The 16,023-nt window shown below is 43.2% G+C and overlaps 1 protein-coding gene across 1 annotated transcript in view; it reads right to left on the bottom strand.

Annotated features, from left to right (window-relative positions):
- BRE (brain and reproductive organ-expressed (TNFRSF1A modulator)) overlaps positions 1–16,023 on the bottom strand; it is a 288,488-nt gene that overhangs the window by 39,153 nt on the left and 233,312 nt on the right. The window contains exon 10 of the mRNA XM_019549599.1: positions 15,915–15,997. Within this exon, the coding sequence (XP_019405144.1) occupies positions 15,915–15,997 (83 nt within the window). The remainder of the gene's footprint in view (positions 1–15,914; positions 15,998–16,023) is intronic.

Here is a 16,023-nt window from a genome sequence, read left to right on the forward strand (position 1 = left end):
TCTCAATGGCTCCTTAATAAACGTACTCAGATGACAAGTAGCAATATTTTCCTGCCAGTGTTTCAAACTTAACTTGAGATCTAAAACTCAAACTGGGTTGTTTCCTGATCATGTATTTATGTAACCTAAATGACTCTTGCACCATCCACTTGCCTTCAAATTCTACCCCAGACACTTCTATCAACACTAGCGTCTGTACATTATGTCCAGAAATTATACCTCTGCTACTCCACTTCCTTTCCCAGGGTGTGGTGGTAGAGCACTTAACGCATCTTGCTAGGTCTCTAGAGCAGTGGTTATCAACTTCATTAGACTCGAGCCATCCCGCATTAGGCACAAGGTACCTCTTGAAAAATGCTAGCTGTTAGCTTTCATTCATTTTTTGACTACAGAAAAATAATGTCACAATTTTTCTGTTGCAAAGAACTCAGAAATTCCACAACAGGTCAGTATGAGACCTGGATTCCAGCTTGAAAACACTGGGTTTATCTTGTGAACCATGTGTAGGTATTCACATACCTAACAGTGCTAATATTGTGCAGCACCCTGCAGCACCTTTAAAAGGATCTCATGACACCCCAGAGATTCTCAACAGTGGCACTCTGGTTGAGAATCACTGCTCTAGAGACATAAGTTCAAGACCTATCCTGAATTCATGCTGAAGTTGTCCCCCAATAGGGGAGCCAGCTATAAAAAGGTATCTGGTCAAAATGGGCTGTATTTAATTCTGATTTGGATTTGGTCCAAACTGCAGACAGGGATTCAATTTGTTGATTTGGATCACTGTCCCTGATTCAATTTGGCCAAATCCGAATCTGAAGATTCGATGCTGATTCGGAGAATCAGCGATCTGGCCACAGACACAGCTTTAAATGTGTGGGTTTTTTACATACCTTGAGGTACCAGGCACGGCTCATGAATGCTGTGATGCTGGAGAGGATGGGGCATCCCACAGGAGCATGGGGGACCCCCTGTGTGCTCGGCAGCAAACCCAGAAGTGGACCAGAACTACTTCTGGTCCACTTCCAGGTCCACTGCTGAGTGCACGAGGGGGCCTCCCAAAGCCCTCCTGGGTCAGCTATTGGCTGCAGGGGGATCCCAGGTGCCCCCCCAACCCAGGAGGCACCAGTTGCTGAGCCGCAGGGGGTGGGGCAGTGTGCTCCCGAGCAGACCTGGAAGTGGACTGGAAGTGCCTGGTACCTTGAAGTATATAGAAAAAACATTTAAAGCTGTGTCTATGTCCAAATCATTGAATCCTTCTGAATCTCTCTGAATCGATTCAGAGGGTTCCAATTCCATTCGGATAGATTAAAGGGTCTCCTGATTCAATTCAGATTCGGAGATTCGGCCACTGAATTGGGCCAAATCTCTGCCAAATCGAATCAGGGACCAAAGCTTTGCACAGCCCTAGAATCTAGTTGTTCAGGTGGAGTAATCTCAGGTGGCTGGACATGGTGTGTCCCTTGTGTGCTAATGCTTGTAGAAGTTAACGTGCCTTAACCATTTTAGTCCAGCGTGTTGTTCAGCACAGGTGGAACTCTGAGTTTTCACTCCACTTCCTTTAAGGACAGCACATGTGTAACTAAGTTCAGAATCTGGCTCTTCAAATGAGGTTTAGTTCCCAATTCTGTTGCTGATGCGGAAAACATACTGGCTTTGTAATGGTAATAGGGAATGGCCTAAAAACTTGTTATTCTCAGCAAAGTGAGTATGAATAACTAAGTACACACATGGAGCAGGGCTGGAGAAAAAACACTGTTGTATAGCTAAGGCTCTAAATGGGGGATCAGGAGATCAGTACATGGTTTCCAGTTCTACGACACACTTTATTCTGTTATCTTGGGGAAGTCCCTGAATCCTTGTGTAAGTTGTACATCTTTAAAGTAAGGACAGCAATACTTTCTGCCATCAGAAGAGTTCAAGAATTCAAGACTATACATTAAAAACTTCTAAAACCCCAAATGGCAAATACAGATCTTTAAAACTAAAGAGACACATTCAACAACAAACTGACCCTTTACAAGAAAAAAAAAAAACTTCCTTCATAACTTTTTCCATCATAAGCCATGATAACAAAAGCCTTTTAAAAATCTAATTTACTTTTCCCCATGTGTGGGTTGTTTCTGTTTGTTACTATTTGTGTTGTGTTTTGTAATTTGCTCTCTTTCCATTCTCTGTCTCTAATAACATCCAAATGAAGGATGTGAACAAGTTTTCAGAGATTTATATCACTTAAAAATGAGCATAGGCAAAAAGGATAAAAACCTCCTCTGCCTTCAATCTCCCTCACCTCCAGCATAATATACTAAGCCTGTAAAATGTCATTTAGCTCATATAATATTAACCTCCAGGATGGAGTCATAGGAACATGACTAGGAACATGATGTTTAAAGTAGTCTCAATGGATAATGATAAGGTTATATAATTATTTGTGATTCAATACAAATTTGAAACTAAATACAACTGTCAGCACCTCTTAAAGAACTGGCAATAGAGGAAACAAAGTAGCAAAAGGGTAATTCAGTTACCATAATATTGCTGTTTAATTCCAGGATTAACCCCTGAATGCATCCAGTTCAATTAATTTACGTGTAGCTTGTCTGTAGTTAAAATGCCTTTCTTGCCTGATGGTGCCTTATTTTGAGGGGTGAAGAACACTCACAACTCCCACTTAACTCAAATGGTAATATTCACCCCAGTGTGGAGGGCTTGGCACAGTCCCATGAACCATGTAACCACAGAGACCCTATTTTGTGGGTTTATGGCCGTAAAGAGATTTTGTCTAAGAATCACAGGGTTGGAAGGGACTTCAAGATCAGCTAGTTCAACCCCCTGTACAAATGCAGAATGTGCCATTTTCACATTATCCCAGTCACACACTTAGGGAATTTCTTCCTGAAAACCTCCAATGAAGGATGTTCCACAGCTTCCCTGGGCAGCATGAAGAATGGTATGTACACCAAACACCTTCAAGGTCAAGCCTAAAGATATCAACCTTTCTGGCAGACAGCAAAAGAGATGCTGAAAAAAGATGTGGCCTTGCCACTGCCTACTCAACTGTCAATCTGTGCAGACTTGTTTTCATTATATTTATCACTGAACTACTGAAATGTTTAATTTATTTACTGTTATTTTTATTATTGTGCTTGACATGTCTGCTACCCTTTCTTGTTTTCCCTGAAGCAACATGTATTGTGCCCTTGTCCTCAGCTTTGCTACCTTTGTTACCATCATCACAATATCTTTATTTTCCCTCTCTCTTTTGTTCCAACAAATTTCACCTTTCCCAGTCTTCCCCCTGAAAAATCTTTGAGCTTTTTTGTCTCAGCTCCCTCAAGGTGCTTAACTGCAGTTCATTTAGCTATAATGAATGAATGGTGGTTAAACATGTCCATCTGCTTCAAGATAGTAAATCAAAGACAATGGACTTGCTGACAGCAATGTTCTTCAGCAAAACAACATACCTAGATCAGGACTGGGACAAACATACAGGTAAACTAGTACAAGGCAAAAGCAGAACACAAAGCACCATCTAACTGCACTAGTGTGAGTGTTCACATGGGAAAAGGTTTGCCACAAGATGGAACTTGCATGGTGCTGCAGCATAGACACCCCCTGTCTAGAGCTCTTTAACAAGCTTTATGCCAGGCGCTGCCAGTTCTTTGTGATGCTTATGACCTACAACTGCCAAGAACACAAAACCCAGCTAATCCTTGCCTGTCTGAACAAGTAGTTGTAATTAATGTTGTGGCAAGGTCAGGATCAAAGGGCCACAATGGACAAATATATTATAGTACTTGTCACAGATGGCTGGGGCACAGTGCCAGGGAGCTACCAAAAAGTGATGGAGTGCCCATGAATGAGGATGGCTTCCTCTAGGGCAGGGGCAGACAATTATTTTGGCTGGTGGACCGCTTAATGAGTTTTGGTGAGCTGCTGAGGGCCGCAAGGATAGCTCTGCTCCTTGACAGCTGCCCTGCCCCTTGGTTGCTATCTTAGGGCCATAAGTCCTGCTCCTTAACCCCTGACCTTTGCCACCAAAAGTCTTCCCCCTGCCCCAGAAGTACTCCTTTTAGGAAGGGGTTAGCCATTTTGGAACCAGAAGGACAAAAACACACACAAACACACTAAAAATCAAACATTGATACTAGAATATTTTAATTTTATTAAAAAAAAATATTTTTGTCCTGTGTGGTTGTGTGGTGTATATAGAGGTGACTGGATAATAGCTCAAACTGAAGTCTTACTCTTGTATATTGTGGGGGTGTGGGGTGGGGTAAGGGCGGGTGGGTATGGGGTTTGTGGGGAGCTGTTGGGTATGTGGAGGGGGAAGGTGGCTGGGGTTGTGGGTGCATGTGTGTGGTAAGGTGTGTGAGTAGCAAAGCATGGGGCTCCCTCAGAGGCACACAGGTGTGTCTGTGGCAAAGGGTGTGGGTGGGTGGGGTGTTTGTGGGGTGTGTGATTGTATGCGGGGGGGGTGGTAGTGGGGCTTGTGGGCAACAGTTTGTATGTATGGTGAAGTGTGCATGGGAACCCCCACACCCCTGTCTCACAACTGTTCAGTGCCCACACACCCTGAGGTGCCTCCCCACCACTGCCAGCAGTGTGCCCCAGCCCCACAGTAATAGAGGGATCTGCACTGCACAGCCCCGACCCTGTGTGCTCTGTACCTACACCAGACTTGCTCGCCCAGGCTCAGCAGCAGCAGCACAGGACAGATGCTGCTGCTCAGTGCGGGGTAAAAATGGCTCCTCCCCCTCACCATTGCTGGCGCTTCCTTGTGTAGATGCCCAGAGCCCACACTGGGCTGCCCCACATCTACACCACATCACCACTGGCTCTGGGCTGCTCGGCAGGGCAGCAATGGCAGCGTAGAGCAGATGCAGGGCAGCCCCATGTGGGCTCTGGCCAGCTATACCAGGAAGCACCAGCAGTGGTGAGGGGGAGAGGCTGCTTTTACCCTGTGCTGAACAATAGCTTCTGTCCTCCACTGCCACTGCTGAGCCTGGCAAGCGAATCCAGAGATGTGGGGAATGTGGGGTTGGGGCTGTGCAGCATGGGTCCCCACTGGTACTGTGGGCCTGGGGCTGGTGGCAACGACAGCCAGAAGGAGCCACTGCCACCTGGGTTGCCTAGAAAGGTAGTTCAGCTGCGGAGCCACCCCAGCCCTGCTGCATGCCCAGGGGGCAGCACGATCTGCCACAGGTGGATGGTGCCTGGGCCTGGCAGGACTGAGGGACCCGCTGCAGGCCAGACAAAGGCTCACCAGGGGCTGAATTCAGCCTGTGGGCCATATTTTGCCCACCCCTGTTCTAGGGCCAACTGCTGACTGCCACATATATAGAAGGACTAGCAAGGACAGGAGAACTTCTAAATGAAAAAAGGCTACTTTCCTGAGCTAGCTCCAGAGCTCTGAAGCCAAACCCGCAACATGAGAGTACCTTTGAGGGTAGACAAGAGAGTGGCATTAGCCATTCAGAAGCTTGCAGCCTCCTGAACTCCTACAGTTTCATGGCAAACCAGTTTGGCATGGGCAAATCTACTGTTAGTGCTGCTGTGCATGAGGTTTGCTCAACAGTGGGAAAGGAACTGGTTCCATGTTTCTTAAGGTTTACGAAGAGGATCATTTGCTTCACACATACAGGGCTCCTCAACTGCATCAGGATGAGAGATGGAACAAATGTTCCAATTCTTAGCACCCACTCCAGTACCTCAAGCCTCTAGAGTTCATTTTAAAGAAAAAGTTTTTTTTTGGTCACTGTTGCAAAATGTGGTAAATCACCATGGGGAATGTATACATGGAAATTAAGGATACTCCAGAAAGGTGCACGATGCAAGAATTTTTAGCAACTCCACCTTGCTTCCTGAAAGAGGAAGGGAGGTTTGCCTGCCCTGGTAGCAGCGCAGAGATCAAGAGTATAACCATCCCTCAGCTGATACTTGGCAACCCTGCTATCCATTGCTGCTGTGATCATGAAGCCTTACGTAGGGCTCCCTGACATCCAGAAGGAAGTGTCTAATGATTGACTTGGCAGGATGATGGTGAAGGCACCTTTCAGCAGCTCAAGATCAGGTGGTCCAGCTGGAAATGACAAAGCGGTATCTTCCCAAGATTCTGATGGTCTGTTGCATTTTTTACAAAGCTGTGAGAGCAATGACAAAGTCTTGGTATGGATTGGGTGCCAGAGACTGAGACGCTAGTCAGTGGCTGAAACAACCACAACCATGATCAGTTTGCAGTATTAAATAATAGAGCTGTCCAAGACCCTTGGCCACCTATTTGAAGCAATTTCTGAGTGGGACCACATGCTGTTCGGGCACATACAACACAACTGCTTGCAGCCCAGCTGCTCTGGGAAATCTTGTGATGACTCAGTGCTGAGGCAAGAAGCTGAGTAACGTGATGACTCACTGGTGAGGCAGAAGTTGCGTGATGACTCAGAAGCTGAGTGTGCTCTCATCCCATGGCAAAAGTGTTACAAAGGGCCCAATTTCCATGTCATGTTCAAAATGTCCTGTGTGTAAAGTCCTCCATACATGCTGCTATTCTCTTCGGCACTCAGTTCCATGAAAGCTTCATGCCCTGCTCCATTACCTCCACACAGCAGCCCTGGTGGTTTTCTACCCTCTCCCTCCCAGTCCTCATGCTCCTGTGGCTCTGGCACATTGCTCCATGGAGTCCACCAGTTTCCCCACCATCTTCTCCTTCCTGTGTTGCTTCATGTTTTCCAAGTAATTGGCAGCTACTAATGCTTGTGAAATTTATGGCCTTCAATTATAGGTACTTACCTGGGAGGAAATGCAACATGGAGTTTTTATTCTAACCTCAGCAGGATGCATGTCCAGTCATTTTTTAAAGATCTCCAGAGTAGGTGATTGTACCACCTCTGGGGGGAATCTCCTGAGCACCACAAGTCTTCAGATAGGACTTTTGCCATAGGTTGTGCGATGATGTTGGCCAATTCTTTCAGCACTCTTGGGTGTAGTTCATCTGGTCCAGCAGATTTGTAGATATCCAGCCTCTCTAGATGTTCCCTCACAAAATCTTTGTCAACTATAGAAGGGTAATCACCCCCACTTTAATTATCTTGTATCCTGTCAAGCAGACTAACACCCTTAACTAGTGGAATACAATTGCAAATTATTTGTTTAGGAGTTTGGTTTTCTCCTGAGTGTCAGTTATCAGCTGTTCCCATTTCATTCAGCAGTGGCCCTATGTTTCCCTTATTTTTTCTCTGATTTCCTACGTATCTAAAGAAGAACTTTTAATGTCCTTGATTCCAGTTGCCAATTTGAATTTGGTTTCTGCCTTTGCTTTTCTAATCCACTCCCTACAAGTGCAGGCTATTGCTGTGTACTTCTCTTCGGTGGTAATTCCTGACTTCCACCTCTTATAAGCTTTTCTTCTCAATTTCAGGAAGTCCATGACTTCTCTACTGAGCCAAGGGGATCTCCAAGATCAAACCATGGAGGAAACCATCCTGGTCCATTTGATGTAAGGGCAGTGAAAATATTTCTTTAAAAAATAAAAGAGAACTCTGTAAGATGTAACTTGCTGATGTTCAGGGTGCTCTCAGAGGTCTTGTGGGAACAGAAAGATATGGCTATCTATTCAATAAACAATGACAAATCAGTCCTTCCTAACAAAGTTTAAGTCTGGCTAGAATAATACCTGCACATCAAGTTCTAATTTATTTCTTGAATGGACATGATCCAGTCTACTGGCCAATATATGCATACCTGAAGTGCTGAAAAGCAAGCATACTCTTGCTCTCTTAAAATACTTATTCAAGACTTGGGCATGGCATCTGTGTATCCAGGCACCATAGTTTCATAGGTTCATAGTTTCTAGGATCGGAAGGGACCTGAGCAGATCGTCTAGTCTGACCCCCTGCCATGGCAGGAAAGAGTATGGGGGTCAAAAGACCCCAGCAAGGTGTACATCTAGCCTCCTCTTAAAGACCCCCAGGGTAGGAGCCAGCACCACTTCTCTTGGAAGTTGGTTCCAGATCTGTGTTAACTTGTTTGTGGCACTTACTGAGAAGCAAGGAAATGCCATTCCTTGATGGTTTTACTGCAGCCCTAAGCCTGTAAGGCTTCTGTAATATTTGTGGGATTTGCTGCACGAAATTCCTCTCCTGAAAGAGTTAAGGTGCATCTAGAAAGGGGTAGGAGGACCATGCCCAGGGGGTGCATCCAAGTACATTCCACACACAGTGAAGGAAGAAGGCTTAGCTTACAAGCCTTGGCCGCTGGCTTATTTGAGAGATACTGGGGTGCACAGAAGAAAGAATGGCCATGATGGCAGCACCCAATCACAAAAGCATCAATAAATTCAGCCTGATCCATTTACCACCATTGTCCACATCTCTACTGCTGATGGAGACGGCTTTAAGGATGGCTGGTTGGGCCTAGTTGGTTGAGGGGGGTTGGGTGCCAGCAGTTAGATGGCCTCTGTATCCTCTTAGAAAGCAAAGGCAAATTACTAGGCTTCTGGTCTATGAACAGGACCTGACTTCTTGGAATTGCTTGTCCTTAGATACCTCTGCATTGCTAATATAGATCTCTATATGGCCTTGTGGGCCATATTTTGCCCACCCCTGTTCTAGGCCAACTGCTGACTACTGACTGCCACATATATAGGACTAGCAAGGACAGGAGAACTTCTGAATGAAAGAGGCTACTTTCCTGAGCTAGCCCCAGAGCTCTGAAGCCAACCCTGCAACATGAGAGTACCTTTGAGGGTAGACAAGAGAGATCCACATTGATGACAAAGTCTGCAGGTAAAGTATAGCTCCATACTGGCACCTGATAGGACAGTTCAGTTTCTGGTTGTCATATAAACAGCAGTGAATTCTCTGGCTGGCTTGCATCAAAGACTGAAGTCCTTCACCTTGGATCTATACTGCTGACCATCATGCCCACTGTCCCCAGCAGCCATCTACACAGTTATGGTGTCATAGGTGTCCTAGCTTCAGAGACTGTTGGTCAGGGCCCGCTGTACTTGTCATTTCTCCTCAGGTCCCCCACTTCCCAAAGAACGTCCTAATTTCTGAAGCACTGAGGTAAGAAACAACTAGCTCTGACTTAGTAGCAGAATTTAAAGCAGGGGGTAATATACAGGCACTGTAAACCTATAGCACAGGAGGACAGAAAGATCAAAAAAGTGACTAGAGTAGCCAATTTTGAGAAAATACAAAGCAGCTGGGGTAACGGTTGTTGGATCCACTAGCTGAATCAGGGAGAAAACCTAAATCAAGACAATCTCATTGTCAGGGGTTGCAAGAGGTGTCCATGGCTTTTTTAAAAAAACCCAATTACTTTACTTCCCTTGGTTTAAATGTTTTGTTTCTCTACACCATTAGTAAAGCAAGGCCTTTCCACTTTGGAAGACTTCTTTATTAGCAAACAACTGCTAACTCATCACTGTTACTTTTCTTACTATATCCAATTCCATTTTTTCCAATCTTCTTGGTGCTGAGTTAAAGTTAATTTTCTAAAAGCTTTTTTTATACAATAATTAACATGTTCACAATCTTATGTCCATGTCAACAGCTCTACTTATTCCTTACTATGGACACACGACATTTGCATTGATACTGATGAGTTGTACATACACCTGCTCAAGAAACAAAGGATTTTTAAAGCCTGTGAAAATGAATCACAGCTCATTTACAAAAGTAAAGAGAAAAAAATCAATGTTATAAAACAGCAGCAAAGGATGCAGAGGTCTCAGACTACAGAGAAACACAAATGAAGGTGAAGTTACTCATGAACTCTATCAATACCAGAAACATTAAGCCTGGTTAATGACTTCCTCTGCCATGTGAATGCACAAGAACTTCTCTGAAGATTCATTTCTTCTGTTGTAATATATATATTTGAAAGTGCCTGATTAACTCTTAGAACTAAACCACTGAAACAAGAGTTCCTGTGACCTCCCTTTGATCTAACAGACTCACTTTAGCAACTATTTGAATCTAATGATTAAGTCTGTAATTACATAATTCTCTTACATTATAAGGCAAGCTGAACAGACTTTCTTTATTTTGCTCTTTATTCTGAAACTGCATTTTTTAGCATGTGAAATGGTTCTGAGGTTCTCTGTCTTTCTCTCTCTCTCTTTGCAGCAGGGACAATTTAGATGTGAAAACAATCATATGTTTTGAATAAACCTGAGACCTGAGTCAACTCAAAAAGAGATTTAAATAAAATATTGTATTTTCCTTTATTTAAAAGACAGTGTGCCATACTGTTTGCTATTTTAAAAATTACCTTTTCAGTTTTTGATCTTTATATTTCCACTTATCTCATTTTAGGGAGCAACATTATTCCAATTTATTTCATTTTATTTCTAATCTGTTTCATTTCCTAGTCCTCTTGCAGTAACAGTCTTGTTATTTTGGCTCAAAACACCGCATGAAAATATAAGACCTAAAATTAAGGTTGTCACCAAAACCTATACATTTTCTTTTAAATGCAATTTTGTTCATACTACTGACAACTTGACTTAAAGACTCAATTTTTGCCTAAAGTAAGAAAATATATCATCAGAATTTTTCTCTTAATTTCATAAATCCATAAAGTACATCCTTTTTCAATTTAAGGCTATCTGTGCTAGACATTTTATTAACAGATTGCTAAATATTTTACCATAATATATTGAGTCATGTCAGTGGTTAAAGGATGAAAGTCTAATATAACTTCAGTCAGGAAATGAACTGCAGGTTTTGATGCTTTCATTGCAATATTCTTTAGTACATGTTACTTTAAGTTTTGCAATGGACTATTCACCAAGCAAGGGAAAAACTGGCTGGCTTACATGTATAACTTAATGTATGACTTCTAAGGCCACAGGTTTAATACTTAGTGATAAGCTTTACAATTATAATCTTACCTTTCAAGGTCTCTATATTCATTACAGGCATCTCTGAATAGCATTTAACAATTAAAATTGATATACCATTCAGTAGAAATTATCATTTTGACTCCTGTGAAACAGCATTTCAATGCTTGTTGGGCCATGTTTTCCAAAGGCAAAAAATCAGCCCCACAAGGAACCATACTTCTAAAACAAGTTAAACTCAAACTGAAGATAAAGAGGTCACTCTGGGAGTATTTTGGTGATAACTTTTTCATACAGATTGTAGACAGGCCAACTAGGAGGGAAGCTCTTCTGCTGCTAATAACCACAGAGGAATTGGTTGATAATGTGAAGGTGGAAGGTAACTTGGGTAACTGTGGCCATGAAATTATAGAATTCAAAATCCTAAGAAGAGGAAGGAAGAAGAACAGCAGAATAAAGACACTGGACTTCAGAAAAGCAGGCTTTAACAAACTTAGGGAACTGGCAGGGGGTAGGATTTCCTGGGAGGCGAGTCTGGGGAGAAACGGAGTCCAGGAGAGCTGGCTTTACTTTCAAAAAGCTACTTTAAGGGCACAGGAGAAGTTATTCCAGTGAGATGGAAGACTAGGAAGTTCACCAGGAGGCCATCTTGGCTAGACAATGAGTTCTTCTATGAACTGCAACTAAAAAAGGAATCCTATGAAAAATGGAAATGTGGACATAGCACTACGAAAGAGTATAAGAGTATCTCAGGGCATAAATTAGGAAGCCCAAGACATGATTTGAGATGCAGCTGGCAATGGATGTAAAACGCAATAAAAAGAGATTCTACAAGTATGTCAAAAATAAGAGGAAGACCAGAAAAACCATAGGTCTCCCTGATGCTCTGTTTCCCTACCCAGAGCAGCAGAGTGGGGAAACAGAGCAGGACCTGGAGCTGCGGGGAGAAGTGTGGAGCAGGGCCGGACTCCGAAGGTGGGGGGAGGGGGGGTAGACCCTGAGCAGTGTGGGGGAGGGATATAGATTGGTGCCAGACCCCAACTGGCTGAAGGGGGGCACGAGGCTGGATGTGTGTGCGGGCGTAGAGCAGAGCCAGACCCAGAGTGGCAAGGGGAAGGAGAGGTAGAGTGGGGCCAGATGCGGGTGGGGAGGTACAGTGGGGCTGGATGCGGGTGGTTGGGATAGAGCAGGGCTGGACCCAGAGTGGTGGGGGGGATAGGGCAGGGCTAGACCTGGAGCAGCAGGGAGGGGTAGGGGTGGAGCGGGGCCAGACCCGGAGCTGGGGGGTGTAAATGGGTCGGACCTGGAGTGGCAGGGTGTGGCATGGGGACAGACATGGGGCTCTGTTCCTGCCTGTCCCCCTCCCCCCCACACTCTTGACGGGCAATTTGCTAGTATATCAATAAAACACTGTGTTCAACTGATACTTTTTTTTTATATATATGTTAGTGATGTTTCATTTTAACAGCAGAAAAACGTGGATTTGGGAGTTTTTAATCAGACAATTTTTATTTTTTTATCAGAGAATTTGGAATTTTTGAACAGAGAAAACCTGGATGCCTGGTTATGAATGATGCAGAGAAAGCTGAATTATTTAATAACTTATTTTACTTCAGTCTTCACAAATAGGGACAGCTACCAGATGGTGAGTGCTGCTGGCAACATAGATAGGAAAGGAGACAAACAGCCTAGAATAGCAGAATAACAGGTTAGGGATTGCTTAGAGAAGCTAGATGCTTTCAAGTTCATAGAATCATAGAAAATTAGAGTAGAAAGGGACCTCAGGTGGTCATCTAGTCCAACCCCCTGCTCAAAGCAGGACCATCCCCAGCTAGATCATCCCAGCCAAAAGTTGGCTGGGCCAGATGGGCTACATCTTAGGGTACTGAAGGAATTGGCTGAAATAATTTTAGAGCCACTGGCTATTACTTTTGAGAACTGATGGAGGTCCAGTTAGGTCACAGATGACTGGAAAAGAGCAAATATAGTGCCCATCTTTAAGAAAGGGAAGAAAGAGGATCTGGAGAACTGCAGACCAATCAATTTGACCTTCACACCTGGAAAGATCATGAAGCAGGAAAGAATCTATTGTGAAGCTCCTAGAAAAGAACAAGCAGCAGCCAGCATGTATTCACCAACAGCAAGTCATGCCTGACCAATCTGATTTTGTTCCATAAAGTGACAGGCTCTGTGGATGGGGAGAGAGCAATGTATGTGATATACCTTGAATTTACCAAGGCTTTTTTCACACTCTCTCTCACAACATTCTCATTAACACACCGAGGAAATACAGACTACAAGAAAGTACTATAAGGTGGATGTATAATTAGTTTAATCTTCATACTCAACAAGTAGTCATCAATAGCTCAATGTCTAGTTGGGAGGAGGTATCAAGTGGGACTCCCCAGGGGTTTGTCCTGGTTCCAGCGTTGCTTAATATCTTCATTAATGATTTGGATGAGGAAACTAAGTCTACACTTAGCACATTTGTGGACAACACCAAGCTGGAGAAATGGTCTGGAATCAATCAAGTGAAATTCAACAAGGAAAAGTGCAAAGTCCTGACCTTGGGACAGAATAACTGCATGTACTAGCACAGACTGGGGAATGGCTGGCTAGGCTGCAGTAGTACAGAGAGGGACGTGGGGCTTACAGTAGACCATAAACTGATTATGAACCAACAGCATGCTCTTGTTGAAAAAATACCAGCAGCATACTAGGTATTAGTAGGAAGGTCGTTTACAATCAAGGGAAGTTATTCTTCTGCTCTATTCAGCACTGGTGAGACCTCACCTGGAGAGATGTGTCCACTTTTGGGCCTCACATTTCAAGAAGCATGTTGAGAGTTTGGAAAGTGTCCAGCGCAAAGCAACAAAATGCATTAGGGGGCTGGGAGGCAAGACTTATGAGGAAAGTCTGAAAGAACTGGGGTTATTTAGTCTGGAGGAAAGAAGACTGAGGGGGGATTTGGTAACAGGCTTCAAATACATTAAGGGTGATTATAGACACAATAGAGATGGGTTTTTTCACTGTCGCTGTAGCATGAGTGACTAGTGCCTCCTGAATCTGGGGAGGCACTCGCAGAAGCCACCGACGGCGGCAGCCCTAGCAACAGCATCAGTGTCGGCCGTCAGGAGGGGCACCGGCCCCATTGGGGGGGGGCATGTGCACCCCCTACCAGTCGCCTATGCACTACAGGACACAGGATTAGGATCAATGGCCTCAAGATGCAGCAGAGGAAATTTAGGTTGGAGATTAGCAGGAACTTTCTGAAAAATTTCAAGAGCATGGTGGACAGACACTTGGCTAGTTTAATCAGGGATCATCCTGCCTCGAGCAAGGGGTGGATGACCTTATGGAGGTCCCTTTCAGCCCTACTTTCCTATGATTCTAGAATCCTTGTAAGGAAGGAAAGGGCTGAAACGAGAGTGGAGAGTCTGATATTCAAAGGAAAGGAACATCCAGTGGCAGTGATCTGGTTTGCAATAGAATGTAATGGGGAAAAAAATGAGTGAAAGTAGAAAGAAACATTGATTTGTCCAACTAGTCTACCTTCACTGGTTTATACTGTATGTGTTACAGGCAGCTGAGAATAAATCCAGTTTCATATTTTCTGAAGTTTACAAGCAATAAGACCAGATGTATTCTGTAGAGACTAAAATTCAGAGTCACACATTTTAAGGGCAGAAGGGACCTCTGTGATCATATAGTTCACATGGACTTCTTGCATATCACAAACCACAAGACTTCCCTGAATGACAGGTCTCTGTTTCTCCCCTTTAAAAACTCTATATTCAACAAGTTTCTTTTTAAAGATTACTATTGGTACTTCCATAGCAAAAATAGAGCAATGTTAATGGAAAAGAAAGAACATATCAATAATATTCCTGTATTAAGGAGCTAATATACACAATGCTTGAAACTGAAGCGCATTGTTTATCTTTCCTTTACACTAAGCAGAAGGAAAAAGAAGAAAAATGTACTGGTCAAAATTAAAAGGGGAAGGTAACCACATTTGTGAACATCAAATTCTTTCTGTATGTGTGTGCTGCTCACATTCGTACATTTAAATGCCAAAAGAAACAGTTACCATTGTCCAATCTAACCTGCATAATGCCAGCCACAGAACCTCCCCCAATAGTGTCTGCATAAAACTCCCAAATTTGTTTAAATGATAGCATATATTTTAGAAAAATATCCAGTCTTGATTTAAAGGCTTCCAGGGATACAGAATCCATCGCATCCTTAGGTGAGCTGTTCCTATAGTTAACAACTCTTCCTGCAAATCTGCACCTCATTTCTATTCTGAATTTGGCTAGTTGTAGCTTCAAATCATCGGCTCTCATCTCATCATATCTTTTTCTGCTGGATGGAACAGTTGTCAGCTATCAGAAATCTCTGCCTCCCAGAAAATCCTCATATACTGTGATCAAGTCATCTCAAATTCTATAGATGTTCTGTTGTGTCTCCATGATTTGTAAGTTTAGTTTAAAGTATTTGCTGATTTTAATTTTGTTTGTATTAAGGCTATGCCACGTGTAAGGGTCTTAAGTGGAAATCAGACTCCTTCTATCTGGCCTATGGTCATCTCCAGGAATCACAGACGGAAAATCAAGCTACAGTCTGTTATAGTTGAAAAAGCAACAGTTTCTGTTCATCCACCTCAGGAAAATAAAACCACAAACCTTTATGGCTAGGTCTGTTAATTTGACATAAAAAAGCACATACATTTCTTGTTTCCTAACAAGCTACACATGAATTCAGGTACTCCTGGGTACTTACACTGCTGGACTGGTTGCTAGCATGTACTAATTACTGGCTCAAGATACCATAGCATTTTCCCAGAATTCCCCAAGTGATTTTATAAATCAGGTAATCTGCTTTATCTGCATTCATTCATCTCATTCTCAAAACAGTCAGGATTTTGTGTTTTCACATCAAAAATACATAAGCACTGAATAAAAATAGCCATAACTTTAAAACTGTTTCCTGTAATTGTATTTTTTCCCTTTTGAACTTTTATCTTCAAGAGGCTACACATATGTGCCTGCGACAAACAGCTACTCACTGTGGACAAGGAAGCAAAAATCTTTCCACATCAGTAGCAGAGTGAGTTTTGTGAATCCTTCTGCATCATATTCAACCACACCACTGTCAAAAAGAAACATGAAATAAGA

Source organism: Crocodylus porosus, unplaced genomic scaffold (genome assembly GCF_001723895.1).
Source record: "Crocodylus porosus isolate Cpor-Errol unplaced genomic scaffold, CroPor_comp1, whole genome shotgun sequence".
Classification (NCBI taxonomy): Eukaryota; Metazoa; Chordata; order Crocodylia; family Crocodylidae; genus Crocodylus; species Crocodylus porosus.